Source organism: Eubalaena glacialis, chromosome 16, assembly GCF_028564815.1.
Source record: "Eubalaena glacialis isolate mEubGla1 chromosome 16, mEubGla1.1.hap2.+ XY, whole genome shotgun sequence".
NCBI classification, from domain to species: Eukaryota; Metazoa; Chordata; class Mammalia; order Artiodactyla; family Balaenidae; genus Eubalaena; species Eubalaena glacialis.
This window is the reverse complement of record NC_083731.1, coordinates 2,471,130-2,487,639: the sequence shown is the minus strand read 5'-3', so window position 1 is coordinate 2,487,639 and position 16,510 is coordinate 2,471,130. Positions and strand designations below refer to the sequence as shown.

At 45.1% G+C, this 16,510-nt stretch overlaps 1 protein-coding gene across 1 annotated transcript in view; it reads left to right on the top strand.

Annotated features, from left to right (window-relative positions):
• The window catches only part of COL4A2 (collagen type IV alpha 2 chain), a 176,165-nt gene that overhangs the window by 105,592 nt on the left and 54,063 nt on the right, over positions 1–16,510 (top strand). The window contains exons 5-10 of the mRNA XM_061171040.1: positions 9,248–9,382; positions 9,471–9,515; positions 12,685–12,801; positions 14,292–14,363; positions 14,717–14,752; positions 14,861–14,923. Of these exons, the coding sequence (XP_061027023.1) occupies positions 9,248–9,382; positions 9,471–9,515; positions 12,685–12,801; positions 14,292–14,363; positions 14,717–14,752; positions 14,861–14,923 (468 nt within the window). The remainder of the gene's footprint in view (positions 1–9,247; positions 9,383–9,470; positions 9,516–12,684; positions 12,802–14,291; positions 14,364–14,716; positions 14,753–14,860; positions 14,924–16,510) is intronic.

The window sequence follows — 16,510 nt, the reverse complement described above, 5'->3', positions numbered from 1 at the left end:
AGAATATTTTTCTTTCGTGTGACTGTGTTTAGTCTAAATGGAAAGGAGATAGAACTGTTGGTTCCGCTCCTGGTCTGTGCCACGGATGCTAAGAGGTCCCTCTCAAAGGCCGCCCGCCCGGTGGATCATCTCGGCGGGGAGGCCGATGTTTGGAAGGCCAGGCACGGTGTTTCCGCTCACTCTGCCCTCCGGAGGCTGTGTTTCCCTGGCTGCTGGCTGTCCCTGGACGCAGGGCGGTGACAGAGACAGGGTGTCACGACACAGTCTCCACTGCGCACGTGAAATGACCTAAGAATACAACCTAAGAGAACAAGTGAGAGGTTGGCATGTGCAACTCACACATGAAAATTAATAGTCTACAATTGAGCCCATAAATATTGGCTGCAAACTGTTTTCATTACCAATCGTCTTTTTTTTTAATTAATTTTTATGGGAGTAGAGTTGATTTACAATGCTGTGTTAGTTTCAGGTGTACAGCAAAGTGAATCAGTTATACATATAGGTATATCCACTCTTTTTTAGAGTCTTTTCCCGTCTAGGTCATTACAGAGTACTGAGTGGAGTTCCCTGTGCTGTACAGTAGGTCCTTATTATCTATTTTATGTATTGTAGTGTGTATATGTCGATCCCAATCTCCCAATTTATCCCACCCACCCACCCTTTCCCCTTGGTAACCATCAGTTTGTTTTCTACATCTGTAACTCTATTTCTGTTTTGTAGATAAGTTCATCTGTACCCTTTTTTTAGATTCCACACACAAGCGATATCATATGGTATTGTCTCTGTCTGACTTACTTCACTCAGTATGACAGTCTCTAGGTCCATCCACGTTGCTGCAAATGGCGTTATTTCGTTCTTTTTTATGGCCGAGTCGGATTCTTATTATCTCAGTGACTCCAGAGCCGTCTCCTGTTGTAGCTGTCACTTTCTAGTCATGTAAGCACAGCCTGGGGCCGCCCTGGGTGATAACTCATGATGACGTCAAGGCTACTTGACAACACTCTGGTTGTTGATACTGTTTCCATGCTGTCAGCTGCTCAGTTAGAAAGAGCGTTTCATTGTTTCACACGTATGGGAGCTTGACAACCAGAGCCCCAGAATCGGCTTCTTCCAGCCCATTCCTTGGCCACCATTTATGCTCCCTGCGGCCCTCAGCTCATCCGCACCACCCACCTCCGCCCTTCTTGGAGAACAAGAGGCTTAGGAAATCCAGTCTGTCTGTTAGGCAAGGGTTCGTCTTTAGGCAAATGAAATGTACTTATTGCCACAAAGCACAGAGGCAATGGAAGGCCTTTCCAGAAAACCAGCTTTTCCGAACCGTGCCAAGGCAGATCACATCCAGACTTTAAAAACCTCAGCCTCGTGTTGGGCTAAAGCCATTGTGTTCGACTGCCCATGTGCTGCCTATTTTTAGAATAAGGAACAGTTTTCAGACTTATTGGTCCTATGGATGGAGAACAAGAGAGAATCTATCTTTCCTTTGCTTTAAAATGTGAATCTTTCCAAGTCAAATCATTTCAGATAAACTACCCAATAGCATCTTATTACAGGGGACACCCTCTGTTTTTGTTTTTTATGAAAGCCACATGTAATGGAAGCCTTGACTTCCTAGGTGTATCTTTTGCTACTGAATCTGGTTTGGTCCTGACCCACTTCCACCCCTGCCGTCCTGTGGGCTGTGGGCAGGACGGTCCTAATTCCTGCCAGGATCACGCTCGTATAGACCAGCTTCCACACAAGGAAAGCTCCGTCTTGGTTTCTTCAGTATTTTTCATTTCACAGGCAGACATTTTTAAAAAGCATCTTGCTAGATGTTTTTAATACGTCATTTTACAAGCATCCTCTCTTCTTCCACTTCTAAATAATATCTATTTTATAAATTCACTTGTAAGAATGTACTAGAAGGACTTGGTCCTATGCAATCTGCCTGTGAACTTCAGAGATGGTCTTCTTAATCTTGGCCTTCACCAGACCCCTTTTTTGTTGTCTGTTTGTTTTTAAGCCAAGTTTACTGAGGTATAATTTACATACAATTCCGTGAATATTGGCAAATATGTCCAGCCATGTAACGACCACCAACGTCATGATATAAAACAGGTCCACGACCCCAGAGTTTCCTTGTGCCCTTTGTAGTCTGTCCTCTCCCTCCGCCCCCAGGCCTGGCACTCAATTCTCTGCTTTCTGTCTCTAGAGTGTCACCTAAATGGGATAATAGCACAGTACCGCATAATCAGGACGAACAGAACACAGCCTTTGTGTCTGCATCCTCCACTGACTGCAGTGCCTTTTAGATTCATCCTCACCGTCGTGCACGGTGGATGGCTTCTTTTTTTGTTGCTAAGTAGAATTCCATTTCGTGAATGGGTCGTGGTTTGTTTATCCACTGATGGAGACTCAGGTTGTTTCCATTTTTCAGCTGAAATAAGTTGAACCACTGGGAACCATTGCCTAAAGGTCTTCTAGTAAGTGTGTGTTTGGCTTTAGCCGCTCGGGTCTGTGTCCCCAGCAGTGATGAGACTTCGGCTTCTCCGCATCCTTTGCAGCACTTGGCGTTGCCAGTTTTCTCTGTGTGGGTGTGTCAGGCATTCCAGCAGCCACAGCTACACCTTCTTCTGGATTTAATTTGCCTTTCCCTGATGACCAATGGTGTTTAACCCCTTTCACATGCCTGTTTTCCATCTGTACCTCTTCTGTGTTGAAGAGTCTGTTCAGATCTTTTACCTGTTTTTTCAATCAGGTTGTTCTTTTCCTTATTATTGATTTCTGGGCACTCTTTCTATATTCTGTGTATGTGTCTTGTGACTATTTCCCTCTCAGCGTGTGGCCTGCTTTCTATTTTAAATGGTATCTTTTGAGGATCAAATGTTTTAATCTTATCAACTTTTTGTCTCTTATGGCTTGTGATTTTCATGTCTTATCAAAGCAACCTTTGCCTAATCCAGTCACAAAAATTCTTCCCTATGCTTTCTTCTAGAAGTATTACAGTCTTAGCCTTTACATTTAGGTCTGCATTCCATTTTGACTGATAAATGTTTGTCTGTGGAGCCAGGTGAGGGTCAAGGATTGTTTCTTTACATATGGATGTTGTTCCCCTTCTATCAACACTCGCCCTACAATCTGTGTCAGATAATTTTGGAGAGCAGGACAGCAGGAATCCCAGGAGGCCGTATAATTCTTATTGAGGAATAAGTGAAATCTGTTATTTGGAAGAGCACCCAGGGCAGGACTGATGTTTTGTTATATATTAATAAGAAGCTAAGGGAAAAGGTGGCAGAGTTCACATCAGCTCTGTCTGTTTTGCCTGGAGTAGGCAGTTGGCCATATTTACTGATAGTTATTATATATGTAATATACAGTTCAGTACTAACCTTCACATTATCATTAGCTTGGAAGAGGGAGTGACTTCACTCTGCCAGGTGATCAGAAATTGCTCACCAATGCTAATGATCATCCCTAAGAAAGGTGACTGATTCTAAAATTTAGACGAACAGATTATTTTCCTGAATCCTAAAAAAAGGTCCTTTCAGCCTTTTGGGCCATTTGGTATGTTCTCACATGTGTGTGAACAGCTCACGGAATGAGCTGGGACTTGGTCTGGAATCCCCTGAAGGTCACAGAGAACCACAGCATTGGAAGGAAGGGCCGGGAAGGCCGAGGAGGGGAGGGGCCGCCAGGGGATGGAGAGGATGTGGGTGTCTGGAGGAGCGCCCGGAGCCCATAAAAGGCGAGACAGGAAGAGTACACTTAGGAAGGAGAAGGGATTTCCTACTATTCAGATGTTGGCCAGGAAGGCATGAAAAGCTTATTCTTATTCTACCAGGAAAGTACTGTACCATAGATTAAAAATCCTGATGTGCAGTGAAGCAGGATTGATCCTTGGAAACGTTTCTCTTTATCATTCCCCTTTTTACTCCCTTTCCCAGTGGGGGTGTTAAGGCTAGTAAGCTGGATGGCAGCGGGCACCTCCTTGGGGTTGTCTGCACGTGAGGTGTGATTTCTCGGGGCCTTGATTGGTCATATCCATCTTCTACCTTTATTTTAGGGGCTGAAGCTGCAGAGGTCTTCAGCATGTGCACAGATCTATTTTGCCCCTTTTCTCAGAAGTGAAAATTCCAAGTTCATGAAAGCTTAGTAAGTGTCTCGGGACTTGAAGTGCATTCCCTCCACAGTAGCGGTATTTAAGCAATGTGCGCTCAAGCCTGGACTCATAATCTCAGCCCGTCCAGACTCCGGCTTCCAAAACTAACCCTGGACGTCCCACACATCCTCCAGGAGTGATGTCCAAAAGGGAGAGGCCGTGTGCACCCCTCCATCCAAACAGTGGCCAAAGTTGGTTCCTTCTTGCAATAGCACTGAAGCATGACACCAAAAAAACTTTGTTAGAAATAGTCTTCAACAAACATAGCTATTAGATTTTCCTCTGCCCAGCTCAGGAAGCCCGACCTCTCTTCTGAGATGCAACCTCATGCTTAAAAGAGTTTTCTTATGAAGACATACCTGCCTCCTTCCATGAAAACTTCAGGAGGGGAAGGAGGGTGGGTGGGGTCGTGCAGGGATTCTCAGACTTCACTGTGCAAAGAACCCACCTGGGATCATGGTCAGTGCCGCCCCGGGAGGGCTGGGTGGGCCTGAGAATCGGCATCTCCCGCAAGTTCCCAGGTGGCGCTGATGCAGCTCATGGACCTCGACTCGAGCAGCAAGGGTGGCGTGGAAGATGGACTCCACCCGGGCCCAGACCTAAATGCATCAGTCATCCCTAACCCTAACCCTCCAGACCCCGGTTGGCTCCCCTCTCAAGCAGGGGCGATACCTACTTCATGCACTTGTCCTGGGGGTAAAAATGAGAGAAACCGTTTTTTGAACCCTTTCGTAGCGCTTCATCCCAGAAGATACAGGAGTACAGGATCCTCTCATTATCCCGTTTCCTAGGAAGTGATACATCTATACGAATCAAGTTCTCTGTGGGCGGGGGGCAGAGCACATGGGCTTACAGCTCCTTTCCAAATGTCTGCTGGCTTTTGAGAAGTATTTTGTGGAAATACTTTTGTCAAGTATATTGCAGGAATTTTAGGAGCTTTAGGAATTTATGCAAAGACAGTTAAGCTACAGTCCTACTCTTTCTGGGGTAATTTTTATTTTTAACATCACTTATTACAAAAAGAGAGGAAGAGATGGAAATAACTTTTCCGATCGGGACTTTTTGTCTGAGGCTGGAAGTCGATAAGGATGATGATTAGTACAGAGGAAAATCCTTTTTGTTACTAATCATTCCAGCTGCTCTTTGCAAACACCCTAGATGCCCTGGTGGGCAGGATATCCTAGGGGAAATCTCATCCCTGATGACCAAAGCATGCATACCAAGGTCCTCAGACCTTGACATAAAGGTCCTTTTAGTCCCAGCAACGCAGGATTTGCACTGAGAGCAAGACTGAGGGACCAGTCCTGGAGGACGAGGGAATAATTCAGATTCCCTCCAGGCTCTTCCTGGCTTCTCCCTAGAGCCGAAGCTGGAGGGGATTTTGTGAAATGTTTCATCTTTCAGAAGCTCAAGATGAGCTCTTCAGAATGACACCATTTTCACACCCTCTAGGCTATATATATTTTTAATGGAAAATAACAAGTGTTGGTGGGAAGGTAGGGAAATTTAGGACCCTCACGCATTGCAGGTGGGAATGTACAATGGGGCAGCCGCTGTAGAAAACAGTGTGGCACTCTCTCCCTCAGACAGTTAAACAAAGTTACCGTGTGATCCAGCCATACCACTCCGAAGTATAGACCCAAAAGAGCTGAAAGCAGGGACTGAAGCAGACAGCGGTGCGTGCATGTTCGTAGCAGCGCCGTCCACAACAAACCAACTGGTTTATCCGCACCGTGGAATCTTATTCAGCCATAAACGTGGATAAAGTACCGACACGTGCTACGACATGGATGAACCTCAAAAACATTATGTTAAGAAGCCAGGCACAGAAGGTCATATATCATACATATGATTCCATTCATATGAAATATCCAGAATGGGTAAATCCCATAGAAACCGAAAGCAGATGGGTGGTTACCAGAGGCTGGAGGTTAGGGGGATGAGAATGATGGTAGTGGGTATGGGATTTCCTTTGGGGTGATGAAAGTATTTTGGAGCTAGATAGAGGTGACAGATAGAGGACATTGTGAATATACCTGAAGCCACTTTAAAATGGGTAGTTTTGTGGTATGGGAATTTCACCTCCATAAAAAGAAAAAAGTGAGAGCGTGTTCCAGAAAAGGAAAGGCTAGAGTTTTATTCCCAAAGTCAGACTTCCCATCCAAGAAACAAAAGTTAAAAAGAAGTTTACTGACAATGGGAGGAAAATGAGACCATGATGTCATTAGTCACTCTCCCCATCAAAGGGAATCAGGAAAGGTTAATGAACTCGAGACAAGGTGAGGCTTTTCCTCAGTAAGACGCACGTAATTCCACTTGGGTTAATGGGAGACGGTCCCTCTTAGTTGGCTCTAGACAGTCATCCCCTGGAAGAGATGTAGATTATGGGCAATAAAAATGACAGTACTAATGAGGAACATTTTATCCCCCAAAGGCTGCTCCCTGTAAACACTAACAAACTAGGGGCCTCCAATAGTTAGGGGAATTCTGAGGCTTAGAGGCCTGGTCTGCAGTCACAAACAACACAGAAATGAGCACAGCTGAGGAAGAGCCATAAAAATCTGAATCAAAGCATGTTTATCCCCAAACTTCCAACAAATGTAGCATACCAAGACCTTAGAAAAGGATGACCCTGGGATGTCATGTGTCCAAGGTCAGGGCTACCCGTCTTGTACCACAATCCTCCTAACCACTTTTTTCACGTTCTCCAAAGATTCAAATACGCTGGCTTTGCCATGACACACGATGCGTGTGGTCAGGCTACCCCAGGAGAGCATCCACTGGTTTCTGCACCGACTGGCCTCTCTGGAACTCGTGCGGGGAGAGCAGAGAACCTACCATCCCTAAAACGCTGACCTGGCCCTGAGAGAGCCCCAAATTCCCCTTTGTCTGAGGAGGCAGGGGGCCCAAGCTTTGGGGCAGGTCTCAGCCGTCAAGCGGGATCTTAATCTCCATCTGTATCCTCCACCCCGAAGACACTTCTTTACTGCTCCCTCCATGCCTGGGGTCCAACATCTAAAGGGAGGGGCAGCGTGGGGATGATAATGACATTCAGAGGCAGGGTCTCTCCCCACGCCCTTCCCTCCGATTCTGTCTGTGACATGAAGGCCACACCTCACGCTGCATCTGAAATCACTCGCTTCCTCTCAGTGGTGTGTGACGTTAAGGACAGATTATAAACATTCTGCAAAGACAGACAAACGTCTTAGCTGCACAGTTTATATAAGAAAGGTTCTTTACAGGCAATGAAAGAGAAGACTAGAAATACTGACTCAGAAGCCCCTTAATCTAAAGGCAAGACCAGCATTTGAAGTGTGAGAGCAAATGGGCCTTGGCAGAGAAAGGCTGTGCGTGATGAATAAACAGCAGACTCACTCGTTTAAGGAGGAATCAAGCCAGAGTTAGTTGGTAGGGGATTTTTTTTAATTTGGGCTAACCTGGGAGGTTCATTAAAATATAACAGTATTGCATAAGCACAGGAGATTTTTATGGTCGTGAAACTATTGTTTATGATACTGTTATGTTGGATACACACCATTATACTGTCATCAAAATCCATAAAATGTACAATACAAAAATTGTACCCTATTACAAATCTTGGACTTTAGTTAATAACATATTGGTTCATCAGTTGTGATAAATTTACCACACGAATGCAAGTTGTCAATAATAGAGGAAACTGTGAGGGAATGGGAGGTAATTGGAGGAGCAAAGGGGTATTTGGGCACTCTGTAGTTTCTGCTTAATTTTTCTGTAAACCTAAAACTGCTCTAAAAAATAAAGTCAATTAATTTAACAAAAAATATTAATATATAACTAATGCATAAATTAGTTCCAATGATAAGAGAGCTAGAACCCCCTTTTTAATCTTTTTATTTTGATTGTGGCAAAACATGCGTAACATAAAATTTACCATCTTAATCATTTTTGTACAGTTTGATGGCATTAAGCGCGTTCACATTTTGTGCAAACATTATCACCATCATCTCCAGAACTTTTGCATCTTTCAAAACTGAAACTCTGTCCCGATAAAACTCTAACTGCCCTTTCCCCTCCCCCAGCCCCTAGTCGCCTGTATTGTACTTTCTTCTCTATGAATGTGACTCCTCTAGGGACCTCATGTTGGTGGAATCAGACAGGATTTGTCCCTTTGTGGCTCATTTCACTCAGTGTAATGTCCTCAGGGTTCATCCATGTTGTAGCCTGTGTCAGAATTTCCCTCCTTTTTAAAGTGAATAAAGGTCCATTGTGTGAATAGACCACATTGTGTTTATCCATCATCCATCAGTGGATACTTTGCTTCCACCTTTTGGCAATTGTGGAAAATGCTGCAGTGAACATGGGTGTAGAAATATCTGTTCAAGTCTTTGCTGTCGATTCTTTTGAGTATTATCCCAGAAGTGGAATTGCTGGGTCACAAAGTAATTCTCTGTTTAATTTTTTGAGGAACCACCATGCTCTTTTCCACAATGACCTACATTCCCACCAACAGAGCACTAAGGGTTCCAGTTTCTCCACATCCTGGCCAACATGTAATTTTGTCTTTTTTTTTTTTTAAATAATAGCCATCCTAATGAATACGGACGTACATTTTATATATTTCGGAAACCTTTTCTTTTTTTCTCTGTGTGCGTGTGTGTGTGAACAGAAGGAGAGATTCTCTAATCACTTAAACAATCGGGGACCACTTTGATAGCTGGATGCCAGTTCCATTTCCATACCTATTGTATGCATTATACTGAGATAGAGAGAAAATCTTAGAAATTTGTTTGACACTTTCTTTTATACTGAAAGGACTTTTTTTTTAAAAGCCAAGTAAGTTTATTCTTTCATCCCAACCCAATATTAGCATTTCACAATAACATCACTTTAGTAATTCAGGATCATTTTTTTCTCACATTTAATGTTTTTCCCTTTGAACTCTGTGGTTTCTTTCTTAGCCAGGAATCGCTTTGTGGTTCTCGTGGCAGAAGGTGGTGGTTCGCATGTAATGTTCTCTGAAGATTATAGCTCTTTAAGAATGATGAGTGTAGCTTCAAAAGCAACATGGTTGAAAATGCTCATGCATGGTTGTGAATTGTGGAAACTGAACGTGTGTTGTTTCTACAGGGCCAGCCAGGGCCAGTGGGCCCGCAGGGATACACCGGGCCCCCCGGGTTACAAGGGTTCCCAGGACTGCAAGGCCGCAAAGGTGACAAGGGTGAAAGGGGGGCTCCCGGGATCACAGGACCGAAGGGAGATGTGGTACGTACAGTAACTGTCAGTATTTCTCTCGCTGTTTGAAGGGTGGAGGCGTCTTGGCCATCATTAAGTCTGTTTGCCTTCTTTACAGGGAGCCAGAGGCGTTTCTGGATTTCCTGGTGCCGACGGAATTCCCGTAAGTTTTTCATAAGATTAGAATTTTAAAACACTGTACACGTGCAAAACAATACGTTTATGACTTACAGACACATGTCTCACTAGTCCCCCTTTCTTGTTTATAACAAAAAACTTATGGGGCTACATGTGCATATTTTTTTCTCGTGGAATCCAGTCAAATATTGGACAGATTGTTTGCTTTGTAAACGTCCTTCTGGACTTGGCTTCAGAATTGAGGCTACTTTGCTAAAACTGGACACTGCTTTGTAGTAAAAAGCGGCAGTGTTGCGCAGACGTGCTATAAAGAGCCAGGCTGAACGTTTTGTTTGAACTCCAGAACCACCTGAATATAAAGCAGTCCAGCCAAGAGCGGGGCTGTCCTGAAACTTGTGCAGCTTCTCAAATTCTTGGTAGTTACTGCACATAAATGAGAAGACGAAAGGCATGCTTTGTCCATGAGAAAATCTCAAAATGCAATCAAATGTGTTTCTCTAACCTAGTTTACTTTACATCTTGTGGCATAAGAAAATAAACAAAGCAGCCTGACTCACAGCCTTCTTCACGGGACCCAGGAGCAGATTTCCCAGGGCCGGCTTCCTGCGGATCCCAGCCTCCGGGATAAATGTGTTTATCGCACGTTTAGACCTGCCCCATCCCTCGACCGCTGAAGTTTAAGGACATCTGCCACTGGAACTTCACACACACGCAGATGTCTGCGCCCTTACCCTACACACATGTTGTCTATCACCATGCTCGTACACGCATGTGTGCGCACACACACACACACACACACACACACACACACAGGGAGAGAGAATCCTCAACCCCTCAGGCTACACAAGTGGGGCTGCTCCATCGCAGGAGAAAAGGGAGAGGGCATGAGTGGACAGCAGTCACAGGGGATTCATGCTTTTCCTTCAGATCTTTAGCTCCGCCTTCAAGGAGACTTTTGCAGCAGGAGGCGGAGCTAAAGAAAGGAAGCCACACTCGCCGAGACGTGAGACCTACATGGCTGGTGATCCTCAGTGTCACCTCAGTGAGGGCTCAGACACACATCAGTGACAACACACAGCTGTGAGCAAATAAGGAAATAACTCTCACATGAGTCAGAATCTTGAGAAATTGGCAGAGTTGAAGAATCCGCAGATTTCAAGGGTTAAACAAATAACAAAAGTATTTTCCTACCAACTGCCTCAAACGAAATCGCCCATTTTTAACCTACATTTTTGGACTCTTTGGATCATTCCTCAGTGTGGTCTTCTGGAAGTAGAAGTCTGAGCTTTAAATGGAGTGACATTATGGGAAAATATTGTAACTAATCTGTATCGTGTTTTCATTCGTTTTTCCACTTCATACTCATTTAATATCAGAAGCAAATATTTTGCAAATTAGGGAGGAAATAGTCATCATATGGAGGGATGATCATGGTGTACAGATAACGGGTCATTTTCTACAGAATGTCAGGGCTGCTAAAGACAGTCTCCTTAACTGCCGAAGTCTGATAGATGCTCCACAGTAAGTTAATGTAAATGCCACTTGTGGTATATAAGCACCTAATGAACGCAGAGTTTGAAGAACCTGACAGTTTTAACTGTTTAGAAGTCGAATATAGAAAATGATGTGCAGTAAATCTAAGAATTGTATCGTACAGAAATGGACCTAATTAGATGTTGAACACAAGAGGGACATTTAGCTCAACAGAATTGAAATTTTTCTTTGAAGGACAATTTCAAACTAAGACCAGATTGGCGTGCAATTTCAAATGACTTAGATCGATTCTAAGCGAATCAGAAAGACCAACAGCAGACGGGTAATTCAGGAGGAGAGTAAGGAACTCAGTGGTACATTTTAATGAAAGCATCACGGAATCCTGACCGTCATGAGGAGAACACCTGCAGAGCTTGATTTCTGAATTTGAAGGTCAGCTTCTAGAGGCCCCTAAAAAAGAGGCCTTTACGTCGAAGACCAAAATGCTGCTGGCTCTCCAATACCAGAGAGATTGTGTCTCGTGATTTACAGGGACAGTCAGGGTTTCTCTGACCCACCAGAGGGTTGACTGAAAAGTCTACTGGATCTCTTATCTGATGGCACCAGTGAAAGCAATGGCCCTGAACGTCGGAAGCAAAGAAATGTGCAAACAAAAGAAAAATTCTATTTCTCTTATTGTATTTCTTAATATCATTCAGGGTACAGGCGCTCTGTGTAGGGCTTGTTCATTTCCTTTGAAACGTTCCAAATTTCTCAAGGTAAACCTAAAAGACAGCCCACTGGCCTCAAAAATCACTCTGGAATATATATTTGGTCTGTTATCAAGAAAACCAAAATTTTAAAGAAATTGTACAATAAGAAATCACATATCTAAACATCTATTGTGTAAAGAAACAGCAAAACAGGCTCTGGTCTCGTAATCCATAAACTGTAGAGTATTAACCTGACCCCTGCATGTCTCCAGAACGAGATTCATGCGGCTGAGATGCCCAGAGACCTAGCCTGACCCCGAGTTACACGAAAGACACGTGTGAGCGCATTGCCTTCCTTCCCCCACCTGGCATCCCAGAACACCTGACTTGCTTTCTATTCATGTTTAAAATCTAAAAAGTCATGTTCCTGAAGACGACAATAAGTCCATCGACTTATTGAAGAAAGTCAGTAAGGAACTCAGTTCTTCTACCTGCCGCTAAGTCACTGATGAGATCCCTCTGCAGGTGTGACTCTTACCCATTGATGAAGTCCCTCTGCAGGTGTGACTCTCGCCCGTTTAGGACGTGGGTCTGTCCAGCGCCATCTAGAATTCGGTTGGGCACAGCTGACCCTTGCTATCCCCGAGCAGCATGTGCTTCTAGAGTGTTTTCTAGAATTTTTCAACCTACCCTTTTCTGTTCCTGCTAAAACAGCCCTCCCTGTCGCCCAAGGAAGCAAAGCAGCAGAAACCCCAAGATGGTTGACATCTGACCAAACCCCGTGGCAAACAGAACTCTGTTGTTCAGGCCCCTCTGCTGCTGAGAAGGACACCTGTGTGCCCTGGATGACTTAGTTCTTCATTTATTCATTGGTTCATTTTGAGTTGTCTTGGCGCTTGGATTCATGCCAGGGACATCTCTTCTGAGAAGATTTTAAGCTGTTACATCACAGTTACATGAAAACTAAACCCCTGCGGGCTGAAGACTCACTCGCTTGTCTGTTTCCAGGGACATCCTGGCCAAGGCGGGCCCAGAGGACCACCTGGCTACGACGGCTGCAACGGGACAGTGGGTGACGCAGGCTACCCGGGACCCAGCGGCCCTGGCGGCTTCCTCGGCCCCGCTGTGAGTATGGGAACCGCTCGGGCTATTCCACGGGTCGGCTCTGGAATCTGCGTGGTGGAAATGCGTGAAAGGTCTCGCTTTCAGGAGGCCCCGCAGAGGATGCCTTTGAGAAACTGTCTTAGCAAAGCTCTCAGAAGAGGGTGAGCTGCCTCCTGCTCACAGGACGGTGATGGGGGGCGGGAGCCCATGCCAGGCCTGTCTTTACACCCCGGGGAACCGTGGCTCCCCACCCTTGGTTAGCGGTCAGGATAAAGCACACCTCCCCTGCTGAGGCTGGCTTGATGATACCTAGGCGTGCTGTTCCTGCATTCAGATAACTCCATGTTCCGATTCCTTCTTTAAGCGTTAGGTAGAAAGTAATGGGTTTGGCTTATGTGGTTCACTTCTGCAGCCTCCTAAGTGTTTCTTCATTTTCTCCCATGCTCCGATTCAAATAACAGTGAATAATAGCGGAATCGTGGAACTAAAATTTTAAAAAGCTTAAACCTTGACAAAATTCTCTATTAGTCATCATCTTTATTAGATTCTAACATCCTTTGTGACATGAAAGAACAATGACTTTCTCCGGGATATGCAAGATAGACTTTATTTTTCGTAATGGAAGAACTTCCATATAATGATCTATTTTGTGGCTTCATTTAATTTCTAGGGTCTTTGCAAAGAATCTTGAAATATTTTTCGGCATTCTGTTGCTACCCTCTTACCACCAGTATATTGCAAATTCAGGGTTAAACTAACATTTTTTGGCAAAACTTTTTATTTAAAAAAAACATTTTAAGGTGAGGGAAGGGCAGTCATAACACCCGTCATTGCGTTTCCCCGAGGCTGATGGATTTCTGGTCACACTCACACCTCTGCCTTCCAGCTCCTCCTCCACTGGCTGTTTCTTTTTCATGTGATTCAACTTTTCCATAAGCTACATTGCATTCTATTCTATTCTAATATCATAGCTTTCATTATCAATAAATATAGCCATCACTTTAAAATATTGATTTTATATGTAGGTATTAAAACACGTGTATATGTGTATGTACGTACTCACACATCGTGTATATTTGACACAATTCCATTTTTAAAGGATGACCCAGTATCTCTCCCACAAATGGTGCTTCAGTGTGAATGTGTTGATATTTTAGTACACAAATGCCAAAGAAGACACAGAATGGTATTTTTACAAAGAAAAGGAACGGGGTGGTAGAGGAAAGGATTTGTTTACTGAAACTTCACTTGGGTTTCTGAAAGTAATTTAAATCCTATAGAGTATTTCCATTTTAACTGTAAGAAAGATGCTATCGGGTAAAAATGAAAGTAAAACTCTCACCCTTGTGGTTAAGGTAGAGATTGGTGTTCAGAATAACCGGAATTGGCCGTGAGGAGAGCTAGACATTGCCTATAAAAGGCAACATGTAATCATCCAAATAACAGTCGTTGCACTGAATGCTAATGGACTGTTTTCTTCGTTTTTCTTCCTATGATATGTGCTAATTTAGGGGCCCCAAGGACCCAAAGGGCAGAAAGGCGAGCCCTACGCTCTGTCTAGTGAGGACCGCGACAGATACAGGGTAAGTCGGTAGAGGTGGGGTGTGACCAAGCGCCCCAGTGTAAATTCGCGATTAACAAAGTTAATTTCCAAGTGAGCTCTGAAGTGGAGGGATGCAGAGAGGGATGGAATAGCCCAGGATCACGACTGATTTGAAATTCTCTTATTGCCCTCCAGGCTGTTTTCAATCTTACAGTAACTGTGGGCACACTCGTCCCACATTCACAACACCCCAGATACCTGGGTGATTAACATCACCAAGTCCTGAGACGGCAGATACACTTTATATGCTTATTTCCAACATTGCAATAAAATGTCACTAAACCTACAGATGCCTAAAAGCTAAAATTCTTAAAACTATTTCTTCTTACTTAGGGGGAAGCTGGAGTGCCCGGCCTGGTTGGTTTCCAGGTAAGCGTTCTCTTTATTAGACAATAGACGGAGCGAAAGTTGAAGAACTCCGGGCTCCACGCCCCGGTCTGCCTCTGCTAACAGGCTTCTCTGGTTGCCTGTCCTTAGGGGCCTCCCGGCCGCCCTGGGCCCGTGGGACAGATGGGTCCGGTTGGAGCTCCAGGAAGAGCAGTAAGTACCAGGCTCGTGTGCTCGCCCTTGAGGTTGTCAAGCATCCTCTAGAGATGCAGCTCCTTCAACTGCAGACGCTGGTGAAAGCCTCACGATACAACCTGATGCTTGTGGTCGCCAAGACCAGACAGGTCGTCCTTTGTACACGTTGCTGACATCAAGGTTGAAGAATGAGAACTCAAAGTGTGTGGTCATCAGATCACTGCCAACTAGGTCAAATTTTGACCTGGTGCTGGCCGGGCGCCCTTCCAGTCATGCATGAGCTCTCCCAGCACCACACCTGACCAGCTGACAAGGGCCTGTCATCCCTGGCCAAGCAGACCAGAGTCCAATAGGTCGATAAGGAAGAAATGGGCTCTGCTGGACCTGGCCATTAGAAGCAGGGCCATCGCACCTGGCATGGCCATTAGAGCAGGTGTACCACACCTGGCATCGCCATTAGAAACAGGGATGCCACACCTGGCATGGCCATTAGAGCAGGTGAGACATTGGACACCAATTAACAAAGTGGCCCCTGTGCCCCACCTGAGTGGTGGTCTACAGGTGTTCCCTCCTCCTGCAAATCAAATAATAGAGTGAAGTGTGACAGGACAAATCCCTGGGTGAAGGAGGGCCTGCTTCGAGGAGCGGAGGGGAGGGGGAAGGAGAGTCCCAGGGCCTGGCCGCCTCAGGCCCTTCCCACTGCACAAAGGACCAGAAGATGAACTGGCTCCTGCAAGGTGTCTGACTCTCTCCTTCCCCTCATTTTTTGTTAATAAACAAACAGGCCTTAAATTACTCAAAGAGAGCTTTTGACCGCAGGGGAGAGAGCCCTTCTCAGAGGAAACCACCGCTCAAGATCGAGGCAGCTGTGGTGTCAGCTTCTTGACAGACACTGAGTAACAGTGGACACACATGTGTCCGGGAAGAGGCAGTCACACCAACAGTCGGGGGTGGGAGTGCTCATTCATTCCCTTCTAATTGTCGATAACAAGATAATAATAATAATTGATCATGTTTCTACAAAGCACAGTTCCCTGGTGCCATGACAGTCATTTTTCCAAGCAGCCCTCTGGCTGGGAGAGATTTGGCCAAAGGGAATGAGATGAGGCTTATGTGACAAGATGCCCTTTGCTCTCCTGCACACCCAGCTGTCGGCTTACAGCACACGTGCCACAGGGCTTGGGGGTGTCATGCTTTACGCACACAGTTCAGGGAAGTGTGAAACAGCAGATCGTACCCGCTGGGTCCCTAGCCGAGGTGACAGCTTCAGGGTCTTTGTATGAACCATTAAAATCTCCCACAGCCCCCTGCCCTGTCCACGTATTTGTACTTCAACACAAATTGCTCTTCTAAAGCATTTTGAAAACTTTTATCCTAAGTGTGGTATTGACGCTGAATGCTTTGCAGAAAGACATATGGTGATGTTGGCAGGCGGATTCTCAACCCTGCGGAGTGGCCTAGATGTCAATTAATTCGGTCTGTGCACATTTGCTGGCCCACCAGCAGAAAGTGCAGGATGGTGCCCTGGGGGGAACCTCAGAGGAAGCCAGGAGAAGCCGTCTCTGGAGTGACAGGGCCTGGGACCTTGCAAAGGGATCAGAGCAA